Source organism: Vidua chalybeata, chromosome 29 (assembly GCF_026979565.1).
Source record: "Vidua chalybeata isolate OUT-0048 chromosome 29, bVidCha1 merged haplotype, whole genome shotgun sequence".
In the NCBI taxonomy this organism is placed as follows: Eukaryota; Metazoa; Chordata; class Aves; order Passeriformes; family Viduidae; genus Vidua; species Vidua chalybeata.
In genome coordinates this window covers 3,066,110-3,080,916 of record NC_071558.1, presented here as the reverse complement: position 1 = coordinate 3,080,916, position 14,807 = coordinate 3,066,110, and the positions used below count along the sequence as shown (strand labels likewise).

At 59.8% G+C, this 14,807-nt stretch overlaps 1 protein-coding gene and 1 long non-coding RNA gene across 4 annotated transcripts in view; one reads left to right on the top strand and one right to left on the bottom strand.

Annotated features, from left to right (window-relative positions):
* Positions 1–399: 399 nt before the first annotated feature.
* LOC128801222 (dual specificity protein kinase CLK2) overlaps positions 400–14,807 on the top strand; it is a 16,859-nt gene continuing 2,451 nt past the window's right edge. The window contains exons 1-17 of one of the 3 annotated variants that reach the window (XM_053966987.1): positions 400–520; positions 3,542–3,711; positions 5,588–5,822; positions 7,473–7,569; positions 7,916–7,982; positions 8,237–8,353; positions 8,564–8,730; positions 9,140–9,234; positions 9,514–9,643; positions 10,366–10,448; positions 10,658–10,737; positions 10,868–10,958; positions 13,856–13,921; positions 14,040–14,159; positions 14,247–14,367; positions 14,447–14,575; positions 14,727–14,806. In XM_053966987.1, coding sequence (XP_053822962.1) covers positions 3,542–3,711; positions 5,588–5,822; positions 7,473–7,569; positions 7,916–7,982; positions 8,237–8,353; positions 8,564–8,730; positions 9,140–9,234; positions 9,514–9,643; positions 10,366–10,448; positions 10,658–10,737; positions 10,868–10,958; positions 13,856–13,921; positions 14,040–14,159; positions 14,247–14,367; positions 14,447–14,575; positions 14,727–14,806 — 1,848 coding nt within the window. In that variant the 5' untranslated portion in view covers positions 400–520. Of the gene's footprint in view, positions 521–3,541; positions 3,712–5,587; positions 5,823–7,472; positions 7,570–7,915; positions 7,983–8,236; positions 8,354–8,563; positions 8,731–9,139; positions 9,235–9,513; positions 9,644–10,365; positions 10,449–10,657; positions 10,738–10,867; positions 10,959–11,288; positions 11,943–13,855; positions 13,922–14,039; positions 14,160–14,246; positions 14,368–14,446; positions 14,576–14,726; position 14,807 lie in introns of those variants that run through there. The other 2 variants (XM_053966986.1, XM_053966984.1) reach the window with 2 other exon arrangements.
* LOC128801299 (uncharacterized) overlaps positions 12,620–14,807 on the bottom strand; it is a 5,639-nt gene continuing 3,451 nt past the window's right edge. The window contains exons 2-3 of the long non-coding RNA XR_008435167.1: positions 12,814–12,975; positions 12,620–12,681 (exon numbers count right to left, since the gene is read on the bottom strand). This is a non-coding gene — a long non-coding RNA (uncharacterized LOC128801299). The remainder of the gene's footprint in view (positions 12,682–12,813; positions 12,976–14,807) is intronic.

The window sequence follows — 14,807 nt, the reverse complement described above, 5'->3', positions numbered from 1 at the left end:
CCCGGTACCGCCGGAGGAACCGAGGAGGGGCGGGGCTTCGAGAGAGACGGGCGGAGCTGCCGGATCGGGACCCCGCCCCTTATGCATAGCCCCGCCCCATCGGCGGCAGTGGGGCGATGAGGGGCGTGGCTTGGGGAGGCGGTGGGCGGGCACCGGGCGGGGCTCCTGAGGCGATGGGCGGGGCTATCAGCATAGCCCCCGCCCCTCGGATCTCGCCCCGCCCCTCGGCCTCGCCCGGCCCGCGCCGCTGGGGCGGGGAAAAGGGCGTGGCTTAAAGAGGGAGCTGGGCGGGGCCCGTCCCACCCCTTGGGTCTGACCCCGCCCATCGGCCCCACCCGGTGTGACGCACGCCGCGCGCCTACGTGCGTGCGTACGTGAGCGCGTACGTGCGTGCGCGGCCCCGCGGGCTGGCAGGACCCGGATCGGCGGCGGCGGCAGGAGCTGGAGCGGGGCCCGCGGGCCCACGGCCGCCATCACGGATTTCCTGTGGGACAAGCGCACCGGGCTGGCTGCGAGGACGGTGCGTCGCGGCGCGGCGCGGTGCGGGGCCGCGCGGGCCGGGGCGGGGTGGGTAGGCCGCGGCCGGTGAGGGCGGCGCGGCGCGGGCCCGGTCTGTGGCTCCCGGCGGGGCCGCGGTGGGAATCGGCGGCCGGGGAGCTCCCGCGGGGGCGGCGGGGCCGGATGGCCCGGGGGAACCGGGTCGGGGCCTCCCCGCCGAGGCCGCCCCGCCCTCTCCCGGTGTCCCGGTGCTTCCGGCCCTGCACGGCGGAGGCCCCGCCCGGCGCCGCCGCCATCACCGTCCCCAAACCGGTTCCAGCGCCGCTGCGGAACGCAGCCCCAGCGCTCGTTCCACGGAGCCGGGGCTTGGCGGGCCGCCAGCGCCGCCTTCGCGCTCCCTTCAGTCCGCGGTTGGAACCCGCGAGGCTCGGGGGAAGCCAGGGCAAAGCCCCCGGTGCGGGCGGTACCGGGCTCGTGCCCGGATCACGCCGGGGCCGGTTCGGCCTGTCCGAGCCCTGCCGGTGATGTCAGCGCAGGGCGGGGACGGGGACGCAGCCGGGGGCATTCTGGACGGGGGAAATTGTCGGGGGAGCTTTTTGGGAAAAGGGAGCTCCGGCTTCTCGTGCGGCCCTGGCACAGACTGCCCAGGGAAGCTGTGGCTGCCCCATCCCTGCGGTGTTAGAGCCACGTGGGACGAGTACTGGAGCAGCCTGGGCTAGTGGAAGGGGGCCCTGCACATGGCAGGGGCTGGCACTCAGTGAGCTCGAGGGGCCCTCCCTGTTAACATTCCGTGATTCTATGATTCCGTAGTCGCGGTGGGGAATGTTTGAGAGCCGTGGGGCACAGCCTGGCAGGGTGTGAGGGGCTGCACCCCCTGTGCCATCTCACCTCGGTGTCCCCCTGCCTCCAGCCTCTCGTGTTCCCCCAGAGGGGCAGAGCTGAGGCTCTGCAGGGCTCTGCTGATGTCCTTTGGGAAGGGAAGGTTTGCTGCTGGGTGATTCTCCGTGGACAGAGGGAAGTGTGTCACAAATCTCCTGAGTTGGATCTACAGGCATCAGCAAGTCCTGATGTCCTTCCCCAGGACACCCCAACAACCCCACCCTGGGCATCCCTGGGAGCAGTGTCCAAACCCTCCTGGTGCTCTGGCAGCCCTGGGGCTGGGACCATTCCCTGGGGAGCCTGGGCAGTGCCCAGCACCCTCTGAGGGGAGAACCTTTCCCAGATATCCAGCCAAAACCTCCCTGACACAGCTCCAGCCATTCCCTGGGGTGCTGTCACTGTCACACAGAGCAGAGACCAGAGCTGCCCCTCCTGAGGAAGCTGCAGCCCCCTGAGATCTCCCCTCAGTCCCAGCTGAACAGACCAAATACCCCGAGCTGCTCCTCGTGTGCTCCCCCAGACCCTTCCCCACCCTTGTGTGCCAGTGCAGATGTCACTGGGCAGCTCTCCTGAGGAGCTGCTCTCTGGGCATCCGTTGCTGGATTATGCCTTTTTCTGACCCAGAGATGAGGCAAATGAGAGGTGTTTTAAAAATTTTATTCTATTCTCAGTCTCATGTGAAGGGTGAGACAATACAGGTGCTATTCATGTTATCACATTAAGAAGCTAACTATTTCTTAATTACAATGCATTATAATCATTTTCTGGCTTATCAGTTTTAGCCACACCATGCTGTAAATACCTTAAAGCAAATAATTTAAAATGACCCCTTGTGGGTCTTACTACAATGCATCTTTCATAGTTCTGTTTCTCCAAAGTATCTGGCCTTATTTGCAAGGCCACCTTTTGGAACCTCTGTCAGGCTTTGAGGATTTTCTATAAATCCATTTCTCTCAGAGTCTCCCAGGGACTCTGGTGATATCCAGGGCTTCATTTCACCTTCCCTCACCTTCCTTGGTGCTGCTTCCCTCCTTCATGGGCAGCTTAAAGAGAGAAGGTGCAAAAGCTGTTCCTGGAGCTGTGGACAGTAGAGATGGGTGTGAAGAAGGGGTATCAACCTGGGAGAGAGAACCACAGGGCAAGTGGGAGGTCTCACCTTGTCCTGTGAGGCTCTGGGATCTCTCAGAGGTTGCTCTCTCCTCTCTCAGATCCCCTGGCACACTCACACACGCTGGTTCCTGTCCCATGCAGCTGTAAATGCTGCCCTGCTGTCCCCATGGGGGGCTCACAGGGTCCCTGCTGTCCCCACGGGGTCCCTGCTGACCCCAGGGGTGCCTCGCAGGGTCCCTGCCATCCTCACAGGGTCCCTGCTGACCCCATAGAGGCCCTGCAGGGTCCCTGCTGTCCTCACAGGGTCCCTGCTGACCCCATAGAGGCCCTGCAGGGTCCCTGCTGTCCTCACAGGGTCCCTGCTGACCCCACAGGTGTCTCACTGTCCCTGCTGTCCCCACAAGATCCTGCTGTCCCCATGGGGGCCTCACAGTCCCTGCTGTTCTCGCAGGGTCCCTGCTGTCCCCATGGGTGTCTCATGGGGTCCCTGCTGACCCCATAGGCGCCTTGCAGGGTCCCTGCTGTCCCCAGGGGTGCCCCACTGTCCCTGCTGTCCCCAGGGGTGCCCCACTGTCCCTGCTGTCCCCAGGGGTCCCTGCTGTCCCCAGGGATGCCCCACAGTCCCTGCTGTCCCCAGGGGTCCCTGCTGTCCCCAGGGGTCCCTGCTGTCCCCAGGGGTGCCCCACAGGGTCCCTGCTGTCCCCAGGGGTCCCTGCTGTCCCCAGGGATGCCCCACGGGGTCCCTGCTGTCCCCAGGGGTGCCTCACAGTCCCTGCTGTCCCCACGGGGTCCCTGCTGTCCCCAGGGGTCCCTGCTGTCCCCAGGGATGCCCCACAGTCCCTGCTGTCCCCACGGGGTCCCTGCTGTCCCCACTGTCCCTGCTGTCCCCACTGTCCCTGCTGTCCCCACGGGGTCCCTGCTGTCCCCACGGGGTCCCTGCTGTCCCCACTGTCCCTGCTGTCCCCACTGTCCCTGCTGTCCCCAGGGGTGCCTGCTGTCCCCAGGGGTCCCTGCTGTCCCCAGCGGTGCCTCACAGTCCCTGCTGTCCCCGCAGATGCCGCACTCCCGGAGGTACCGCTCGTCGGAGCGCAGCAGCCGCGGCAGTTACCACGAGCGCTACCGGAGCCGCAAGCACAAGCGGCGGCGGACGCGCTCCCGCTCCAGCAGCAGCGAGCGGGACCGGCGGCACCGGCGCGAGGACAGCTACCACGTCCGATCCCGGAGGTGAGGGCTTGGCGTGGGAGGGCCCTCCGGGGTCACCCAGCGCGGGTGGCACAGGGACATGTCCTTCTCCAGAGAAGGAGATGCCAGGCTCGCCCTGGTCCAGTGCTCTGCCACCCTCCATGGGAAGAATTTCTTCCTTGTGTAGAGGTAGAACGTTGGGTGGTTTAGTTTATGGTTTTGCTCCCCGTCCTGTTGCTGGGCACCACTGAAGAGTGTCTAGCACCATCCTGGCACCTGCCTTGGAGATACTGATGTGCAATAATGAGATTTCCTCTGTCTTCTGCAGGCTAACGAGGCCCATCTCCCACAGTCTGCTCATTAAGAGAGATGCTCCAGTCCTTTAATCACGGCCTAGTCATCCATACTCACCCAGGTTCCATGTGACCTGGGCCTGCTCTGAGCTGTCCCAGCCTGGGCAGTGCTTGTCACCAAAGCCCCTCACTCCCTTCTCAGGGAAACTTCCCTGTGCGACCACCCAGGAGCCCCTCTGGCAGTGCCACTCCACCACCTGAGCTGGGACTGAGGCCCCTTCACAGAGGTGGCTTCAGTGACCCAATGAGTCTGTTTGACTCCCTACACACCCCACGGTCCCAGTCAGACCAGTTTTCTCACTGGCTCAGCCCTGGTTTCTCACAGCAGAGTCTCACACATCTCAGTCCTTAGAAATGATTTCATCTTGGTGCAATAACAAAGTAACAGCTCTAGCTGGTGCCTTCAAGGAGGGGTCCTGAACAAAGGACGAGCTGAGCTTTTATCCCTTCACAGTTTCAGTACAGGAAGATCTGGGGTCCTCAGCTCAGAGTGTCCCTCAGTGTCCCTCGCCTGGCTGGGACACAGGTCCCTGTCCCCCTTGTTGTGCAAGGGGTTGGCAGATCATGGCTTCTTGCCTTGGGCTCCCACCCCTCAAAGCTCTGCAAAAGTTTTGGTGTTCCCAATATAGCAAGGACACGGAACTGTTGGAGCAGTCCAGAGGAGGCTGGGAAGTTTTTAAGAGGATTGGAGCACCTTCCTCATGGAGGAGGTTGTGAGAGAACTGGGGCTGGGAGCATTTTCTAGCCTGGAGAAGAGAAGGTTGTGAGAGAATTGGGGCTGGGAGCGTTTTCCAGCCTGGAGAAGAGACAGTTGTGTGAAAATCTCACAGCACCTTCCAGTATTAAAAGGGGCCTACAAAGAAGCTGGAGAGGGACCCTCCATGAGGAACTGTAGGACAAGGAGTAATGGGTACAAACTGAAAGAGAGAGAATTTAGGCTAGACATGAGGAAGAAGATCTTCCCTGTGAGGGTGGTGAGACACTGGCACACAGGTTGGATGTGGATGTCCCAACCCTGTCAGTGTTCAAGGCCAGATTGTTCAAGACAATCTGGTCTAGTGAGAGGCGATGATGATCTTCAAGTCCATTCCAACCCCTCAGCATTCCCCGATGTAGGAATGTGCCCCCTGTTGACGGAGTGACTTAAATGATTCTTTGCTTAAAAAGGCAAAAAGCCCAGAAGTTTCTCTCCTCAATTTGGTAAAAAGACACCTCATCAGACCTTTGGGACTTCACGTCAGACCTGGGGCTGCCTGATTGGACAGAGGCCAAGAGGTCCAGCCCAGGTAATTCACTAGAAAAAAACGAGAACAAAGGAAATAATCCCTTTTGTGGGGTGTTTTAGCAGGAGCAAGGACCTCTTGCCCCGTCTCGATTTTTCTCCGTAAGAGCTTTGCTATTTTGCCTTTTATTAAACCTTTTTCTGTTTCCGACACTACCTCAGAAGCCATCCTGCTAATCTTATGCCATTCGGGGTAGCTGAGCTATCTCGGGTGTTCCTCTGCGAGCTCATAACAGCCGGCTCAAAGAGTAACACGTCACCCCTGAACCTCCCCCCTGCCCAGCTACGACGACCACTCTGCAGACCGAAGGGCCTACGACCGGCGCTACTGTGACAGCTACCGGCGCAACGACTACAGCCGCGAGCGGGGCGATGCCTACTACGAGCCCGAGTACCGACATTCCTACGAGTACCGGCGCTCCCGGGACCGCGAGGGCAGCTACCGGAGCTGCAAAAGCAGCCGGCGTAAGCACAGGCGGAGGCGGCGCCGCAGCCGGTCCTTTAGCCGCTCCTCATCGGTGAGTATCCTGCTGTGCCGCGCCTGCCCTGTAACCTTTCTCTCCCAGGTGCTGAGCTGGGTAAGTAGAAAACTCACTTTCTAACGCTCTCTCGGAGTCGGCTTGAACTGCGTGTTAGAGAAGTTTTGGTGCAGAGCGTTCCTGCCCGCGTCCCTGCGCGCCGTGGCTGGCGCTGGCCGGTGCCAGCTGGGCACGGGTGGCTCAGGCCCTGTCTCAGTGTTGCCCGCTCAGGTGGGAGGACAGGAGTGCCCCGCGAGGCTGGCGGGTCCCCAGGGTGGTGCTGCATCTCCTCCCGTTCAGTGATGCTCATGGAGGAGCCCCAGCCAGGCAGGATTTGTGCAAGGCTCCAACAGCCAGCGCTCAGCTGGTCCCAGTCCCAGAGAGCCTGTGACAGGTGACTGCCCCTGTGGTCCCTGTTTCGGGCCCTGGCTCTGAGGGTTTAGAACCTGCTCCAGAGCAGGATCCTCCTGGGTGGGCCCAGCTGATGTGGGCTTTGCGGAGGAGCAGAGCTTTTGGAGCACTCAGCTCAGGTGGAGGCAGAACCATCCCAGGCTCTTCCCAGAAGCATCCCTGGCTTTCTCTTCTTGTCTGTTCTGCTGTTCACCTTCCACTTCTGTTAGACCCCAGACATATTCTCTGCTCTGTGTGTGGAGCGCTCAGTGTTGTCTGGTTTGTTCTGGCTCTGTGTCCAGGGAGGGGACTGGGGGCTGGATTTGGGTCCCAAGTCTGCTGGCTGGTTGCTCCCAGGTATGGGGACACTTAGCTGAGGAACCAAAGGCAGGAATTTTCTCTTCTCCGGCATAAACCTCTTATCTGCCTCATCCCAGGCTGTCCCTGTTCCCTGTTGGGTTCTGCTTCTCTTCTGGAAGTTAGTCCTTCCAGGATCAGCTTCTTTGGGGAGGGTCTAGGAAGAACTGTCTGTCTTTCCCCAGGCAGTCACTGCGAACTTTCCGTTTTGGATGGATCATTGTATCTAGAGCTGCTTTTCTGAAATCTTGGAATTCATCTTTCCCTGAGTGTCGGGGCTGGGGGAAGCTGTGTGGGCGGTTATTGGAGTGGGATAGGGGTGCCTGTGGGGGCAGCCTGGGCTTGTGCAGGACCTCCCAGCACCTGCCTCCTGCTGCCCTTGCTCTGTGGTGGCCGTGGGGCCGGGGAGCCCCTCCCTGTGGCCTCTGGCCCTCGGCGTGCTCAGGCAGTCCCCAGGACCCGAAGGCCAGTGCTGTTCCTCTCTGAGCCCCCGTGGGAGCGAGAGCAGCCAGCCCTTTCCATGCCCCTCAGCTCCCTCACTCTGACAGCTCTGCTGTCACACTGGTTCGGGTTGGGGCTGTTTGTAGGTTCTTTTTTTTCTTATTTTTTTCTTATTTTTTTCTTTTTCTTTTTTTTTTCTTTTTTTTTTTTTTTTTGCTACAACGAAAAGCAAACTGTTTTTTTCTTTTCTGAGCTAGTGTGTTGTATCTTGACATGTTCCCTTGCAATATCCCTATCGTTATATATTCCTCTGTGCCGTATGAATTGGCTGGGAATCTCCTCCTGCAACCCCTCCTCAAACAACCATGTGAATTTCCAAACCAACCAATGCGTGACGCTGGCTGCTGCGCTGGTTTGAAAATCTGATTGGTGAATGATGAATTCCCTGTCTGCCTGGGCCAGCAGCGGAGTCGACAGAGCAGCAGAAGGGCCAAGAGTGTGGAGGACGACGACGAGGGGCATCTGATCTATCGCGTCGGCGACTGGCTACAAGAAAGATGTACAGCCAAATCGTAACATAATTTAGCTCTCTAGTTAAGCTCCCATCGCAGTCGCAGATCTGTCTTATCTTTCTGTTTCATTTTATTTTCATTGTTTATTAAAGAGAAACCCTCTCCTTTTCCTTCCCCTTTTGTTAAAGCTACGTTTATATTGTGTATTGTTACTGAAGTGCCAGGGAATTAGGGCAGCTGCCTTGTGCAGCCGGTGTCAGCCTTCCGCTGCTCCGGTCTCTCCAGCTGTGTGCAGGTTAGGTGTTGCAATGCATTCTCCTATGCCCTGTGTATCGCTGCAGCCAGGTCCTGCTCACTCTCTCAGCTCCTTCCCTCTCCTTCTCTCCCTCCCAGATGAGATTATCAGCACCCTGGGGGAAGGCACGTTCGGCAGAGTGGTGCAGTGCATGGATCACCGGAGGTATGTGGGGAAAGGAGAGACCACAGCTGGCAACGGAGCCTTTTGGGCATAACGTGGGAGCCTGGGGGTGAAAATCAGTCTCTTGGTTTCCAATATCCTCTGCTGCTCCAGGCTCTCACCCTGTTTGTGTTGCCCACCATGTGCTCAGGGAAGCTTCAGGGCTGTTTTGTAGGAGGGAAAGGGAAACCTTCGGTGGACAGCCCCTGTTACCTGCTCAGGGCTCACGTTGTGCTTTCTTCCTGTTTCTCCCACAGGGGTGGTGCACGTGTTGCTCTGAAAATCATTAAAAACGTAGAGAAATACAAAGAGGCTGCTCGACTGGAAATCAACGTGCTGGAGAAAATCAACGAGAAGGATCCTGAGAACACAAAGTGAGTGTGCTCTTGGTGTTCAGCTGGTTTCAGGGCTGGGGTGGAAGAGGTGCTTGGTGTTGTGTGGTTGAATGTGATCCTAGATAGTTTTGGAAGCATCTTGCCTTGCTGGGAGATACAGATTGAGCAGGGAAAGGAGGAGCCTGACGCAGGGGTGACACAGCTGAGCGGTGCCTGCAGAGCTGTTCCCAACTGGAATGTTTCTGTCAGTCTCTGTGTCAGGATGTTTGACTGGTTTGACTACCACGGCCACATGTGCATCTCCTTCGAGCTGCTGGGGCTCAGCACCTTCGATTTCCTGAAGGATAACAACTACCTGCCTTACCCCATCCACCAAGTACGGCACATGGCCTTCCAGGTGTGCCAGGCTGTGAAGTGTAAGTGTTCCCTGCTGCTCTCCCCTGCTTTGGGCTGACCTGGGGAGCGGAGTAGGTTGCACTTCTGCAACTGGTGGCCCAAGCAACAAGTTTTTGCTGTGGTTCTGAGCCTGAGCCTTCCTGCCTGTCTGGAAATGAATCCTGTTCATTTTCTGATGCTTGTGGGCTGGCAGTAGCTCAGAGCACCCCATCATCCACCCCCCTGCACCTTCTGGAGATCAATACAATAAATCTTTGTGCTTCTGCTGAAGCATCGTGGCCTGGGCTTTGCCTGGCTGTTCACACTCAGGTTGAAATGTGGGTTAAACTGGTGCCAGTATGAGCAAACTGAACCAGTGATAGCTTTTTTGGGGGGGTGCAGCCTTGTTCTGCTTCTCTCCCCTCACCCAGACTCTCTTTGCTCCCTCAGTTCTGCACGACAATAAACTCACCCACACTGACCTCAAGCCAGAGAACATCCTCTTCGTGAACTCTGACTACGAGCTCTCCTACAACCTGGAAAAGGTAACACACTGCCTCGACTTGGCTCTCCTCCTGCTGTCCCTGACCTTGCCAGAGGAGTCAGACACAGCCCCAGGGGATGTGGACTCCATGCAGTCCTTCAGGGCTGTGCATGATCTGCCAGGCAGTGCTAAGTGACCCCAGGTGTAGCTGCCTGGTGGTGGGAGCTTGTTTGGGGCTGAGCTGTGGGGCTGCCGAAGCTTTCCCCTCCCGTGGTGCCCTCGGCTGTGTAAGGCAGGGGCTGGAGCTCCCAGGTGATGGATCCCATTGTCTCCCGTGCAGAAGCGGGATGAGAGGAGCGTGAAGAGCACGGCCATCAGGGTGGTGGACTTTGGCAGTGCCACCTTTGACCACGAGCATCACAGCACCATCGTCTCCACCAGGCACTACCGGGCCCCCGAAGTCATCCTGGGTAAGGTGCCACTGGGTCTCTGCCAGTGCCCCTTGAGGGCACTGAGTGCTGCCCGCTGGGCTGGGGAGTGTTGGGCTTCCACAGCATTCAGGAACTTTGTGGGTTTGCCCTGGGAGATGGGAAGTGCTTGATTTAACAGCTCTGCAGTGCTGTTTCCTGACAAGGCCATGCTTACAGCCCTGTCATTATTCTGGGTTTGTTTCACCTGGAGAAAAGGAGGTCCAGGGGGGACCCTCTCACTCTCCACAACTTCCTCATGGGGGCTTGGGCTCTGCTCCCAGGGAGCAAGGGACAGGACAAGAAGAAATGGCCTCAAGTTGTGCCAGGGTTGGACATCAGGAGGAATTTCTTCCTGGAAAGGGTGGTCGGGCATTGGAAGGGGCTGCCCAGGGAGGTTTGGAGTCCCCATTCCTGGAGGTGTCTAAGGAATGGCTCAATGTGGCACTCGGTGTCCTGGGCTGGGTGACAACGTGGGGATTGGTCACAGGTTGGAGTTGGTGATCTTGAGGGTCTTTTCCGACCTTGCTTATTCCTTGCTCCACCATCAGCTGGTGGTTTGGCAGTGCTGCCAGCTGGGCAGTATATTGCCAGCAGAGCACCAGGAGCCTGGCTGGAACAGGATGTTATTTATTTTTTTATCAGTTATTTATTTCCAAAAGAAAGAGGGATTTGGACTCTTGGGTTGTAACTAGATCATTTATTTAAACAACATTGTTTTTCAGAGCTTGGCTGGAGCCAGCCCTGTGATGTGTGGAGTATTGGCTGCATCATCTTTGAGTATTATGTGGGTTTCACCCTTTTCCAGGTGAGAACTGTGTTGTGTGGGTATTTCCCAGCTGTGAGAGGATGCTGGCTGCTTCCCTGAGACTGATGGGGGTCCCTCCATCACTGCAGTCTTGTAGAGACACCCAAGGTGTTGGCCAGGAAGGGGTTCTGGGTGGGGCAATGCCCAGGGCTGGAGGCAGAACCACTGGAATCTGTTCCATGCCTTCCCTTTACATTTCTCTCTCCCAGACACATGACAACCGGGAGCACCTGGCCATGATGGAGAGGATCTTGGGGCCAATTCCTTCTCGGATGGTCCGGAAGACAAGGTGAGCAACCCACTTTGGAACTGCCTGCTGAGCCAGCCAGCTGTGTCCCACTGGGGCTGGCACCTTGCTGCTGCTGCTGCAGGGTGTGTTGTGCTCAGGTGTAACCTGCTGCCACCTCTTCCTCTGACAGGAAACAGAAATATTTCTACCACGGCCGCCTGGACTGGGACGAGAACACGTCAGCTGGGCGCTATGTTCGGGAGAACTGCAAACCACTGCGGGTAAGGCAGCTTGGCCCCTCCTCACATTCTCCCTCTGGGCAAGCTTGGGCCAGCAGAAGAGTGGTTGAAGGGAGCCTTGGCTGTCCCAGCAATAGGAAGCTGCAGCAGCCTGAGTTTAATGTGGAGGACAAAGGAGAGCATGGAAAGTTCAGGAAGTGCCTGGGGAAGGGAGGGTGTGTGAAAATCTGTCAGTTTTGGATAGAGGAGTGAAGAACTCAGCTCCAGGCTGAGTGATGGTGTGAACAAAGCAGGGAACATCCCTGAGCCTGGGGAACACCCCAGAAGGGGGTGTAGCCTCCTTGAGCCTCACCTTCCCCCTCCACCTGGCAGCGATACCTGACCTCGGAGGCCGAGGACCATCACCGCCTGTTCGACCTCATCGAGAGCATGCTGGAGTACGAGCCCTCCAAGCGTGTCACCCTGGCCGAGGCCCTCAAGCACCCCTTCTTTGACATGCTAGGCATGGAGCCCAGCACAAAAATGTGGGACTCGAGCCGGGACATCAGCCGGTGACGCCACAGGTGCCAGCCAGCCCTCGGATTCTAGCCCCCGTGGAGGCCTGTGTGATTTCTATTCAGACACTTGGTGCTTTTTTTTTTTATACATGAGATGAACTTCCTGGACACGTTTGTAAAGCTGTTAATATGTGAGATACTGTAAATAGCCCAGATTCTGTCGGCCTAGGAGCACCACGGGCCTGACCTGCTGTCGCTGCTGCCGTTCTCGTGAGGCGAGGGGGCCCTGTGTGTCCGTGCTGTAAATACCTTTTGTCCTGTGTTGCTTTGTCTCCTGTTCCTGCCCTCCTCGGTGTAAATACTCCAGGACTCGCAGCTCTCTGTAGCTTATCTGTTTCCTTGTAAGTTATGGAACTGGTGGGACTGCATGGGAATTATTTTTTGGATCAATGGCATAGCCCATCCCCACACCAGAGTTTTATAAGAATTTTGTACAGTCTTTGTGAAAAATAAATATGAAGTGAATAAAGCACCTGGTCTGGGTTTGGCCTGACAGCAGCTGATCCTGGGGTTGTTCTGCTGTGCCCTGTGGGGGGAAGGAGAGGGATGAACGGAACTTTGTGGTCCAGCTGTATCCACCTGCACCACTCCTCCAAAGCCTGCACTGAGTAGGAGCTGCTGTTGGCCATCAGGGCTGCAGCTGGACCCGAGTAGATGCTGTTGTGTGGGGAACTGGCCCTTTCTTCATGCTCTGGGTCCAGTGTTGGGGTGGGAGGCAGAGAAAGGAAGGACAGTGGGACCCTCAGACAGCTGCTCTCTTACCTGAAGGAACCTCTCAGCCTTCGCTGGGGAGCAGTGGCTGCTGGTGGTGGCTGTTGGAAAAGGGGTTGTCAGGAGCCCACATCCAGCTGTCCTACACCCACCCCAGGGCTGGCTGTGTCTTTTTGACTCTTCCCAGCTCTGCAGGGAGGCCGGGCCTTGCTTTGGGCTGTTTCCTGGGCGTCGTTGGGGCTGTGTCACAGCTGCTGGCAGGGGGGAGAGTCTCACAGGGGTGTGGGTGACAGACGTGCTCAACCCTCTGCTGTGGCACCATCAGGCTGTGCCAGGCTGTCACCATGCAGAGGGGAAAGGAAACGTCTGGTTTCACCTGGATCCTCAGGAAGGGTGACACTGAGGGACCCCCTTGGGTTCCTGATCCCAACTCACCTCACCTGCCTCCTGAGGCAGCAGGGGCAGATCCTGTCCCTGTGCCCAGCCCCACGCTGAGGCTGGAGGGGAATTAAATGGACTGAGTCATACATCAAGAAAATAACAAACTCATGCTGGTGTCCAAAACTCAAATCCACAGCTTCTACCTCTGCCAGGAGCAGCTCCAGGTTTGGGCTGAGGTGGGAGCTCACCTGTGGGACTCCTATGTCACTCCCAGTCTGTTCAGAGGCTCAGGGGTGTTTGTAGCAGTCTGCTGAGCGCTGGGAGGGGACAGGGCAGGGACCGGGTGCATGTCCCGCTCCCCGGATGCTGAGCAGGACCCAGGACGGGGTCGGTGTGCAGTCCACGGGCAGCTGGAGTGGAAGGATTTGGAGATTCCTATAAATAACTGGTCCAGGAGACACAAGAGAAATTCCCCAAGTGCTCGTCGTGCCCCGAGTCCCTCCCTGGCGGTCGCTCCGGCTCGGTGACAGCTGCTGAAGTGGCCCCCGCGACCCCCGGGATAACGCCTGGGGGGGACGGGGGGGGCTGCGCGGGCAGCAGGCGAACGGCACCGGGGCCGCCCGGTAAGAGCAGGGAGCCGGACCGGGGGTCGGAGGTGAGGTCTCGGGGGGGGGACACGCAGGAGGAGCCGCTGTCCCGGCAGGTCCGGCTGGGCGGGGACCCGGAACCATGGGGGAACCGGGGGGCGACGGGCGATGGATACCGGGACACCGGGGAGTGATGAATGATGGATACCGGGACACCGGGGGGCGACGGGCGATGGATACCGGGACACCGGGGGGGGGACGGGCGATGGATACCGGGACACCGGAGGGTGACGGGTGATGGATACCGGGACACCGGGGGGGGACGGGCGATGGATGCCGGGACACCGGGGGGTGATGGGGTCCCGTCCCGGCCGCCACTGTCGGGGGGACCCGAAAGAAAATCGGGGCAGGGGGCGGGGGGGGTGTGTGGGGGGGGGGAGATGGGTGCGCCGCACGTGACCGCGGGACACGTGGCCGCGTCACGCGCGCGCCCCGCCCGGCGCGTGCGCAGCGGCCCCCTGCGGCGGGGGGGTCTCCCCGATGACGTCACGGCGCAACGGGACCAATCAGCGGCGGGGAGGGGCGGGGCCTGGCGGCGGCGGCGGCGCCGGTCCCGCGGGTGCGGCGCGCTCCCGGTCCCGGTCCCGGTCCGGCCATGGCCCAGCGCGGCGGCCCCGCGGTGCTCCCGGACAACCCCTTCCAGGACCCCGCGGCGCTGCAGGCCCGGCCCGGGGTGCTGGACGGCTACAACCCCTTCGAGAGCGACGCGGTGAGCGGCGGGGCCTGCCCGGACACCGGGGCCCGCCCGTGCACCGGATCTTCTTCCCGGGGAACCGGAGCCCTCCCCGCTGCCGGCGCGGCCTCACCTCTCTCCTCTTCCCCTGCAGCCACCGCCGCCGTTCCAGACCCCTTCGGTAGCGCCGCCGCCCCCGGTACCGGCGGCCGCGCAGCCCCCGCGGAAGGCGAGTCCCACCGAGCCCCGCAACTACGGCTCCTACGGCTCGCAGGTACGGGGGGAGGCGCCGCCGGGCCGGGCGGGCCGGGGGGACTCGGGCGCCGGCGGGAGCCCAGGGTCTGTGTCCCCCGCCCCGCAGGCCTCGGCCGCCGCCGCCACGGCGGAGCTGCTGAAGCGGCAGGAGGAGCTCAACCGGAAAGCGGAGGAGCTGGACCGGCGGGAGCGGGAGCTTCAGAACGCGGCCCTCGGCGGTTCCCAGAGTGAGTGGCTGCGGAGCCGGGCAGGGATGGGACCCCCTTGGGCCCCTCCTCGCTCCTCCTCACCCCGCTCCGTCCGCAGCGAGGCGCAACAACTGGCCCCCGCTGCCGTCCTTCTGCCCGGTGAAGCCCTGCTTCTACCAGGACATCCCCGTGGAGATCCCTGCTGACTTCCAGAAGACAGTTACAACCATGTACTACCTCTGGATGGGTGAGTCTCCAGGGGAGCCTCGGGGCAGGGCCTGGGAGCAGGGGGAAGAATGAATGCCCTGTGCTGCTGCTCTGGGGCAGTTGGGATGAACAGGTGGTCGTGGGGGCTGGTGGAGCCTGGATTGGCTCCTGAGCGCCGTCCTCTCCCTCAGCCAGCACCATTACTCTCTACCTGAACTTCCTGTCCTCGCTCGCCTGGTTCTGCGTGGACCCCACATCTGGTTCTGGGTTTG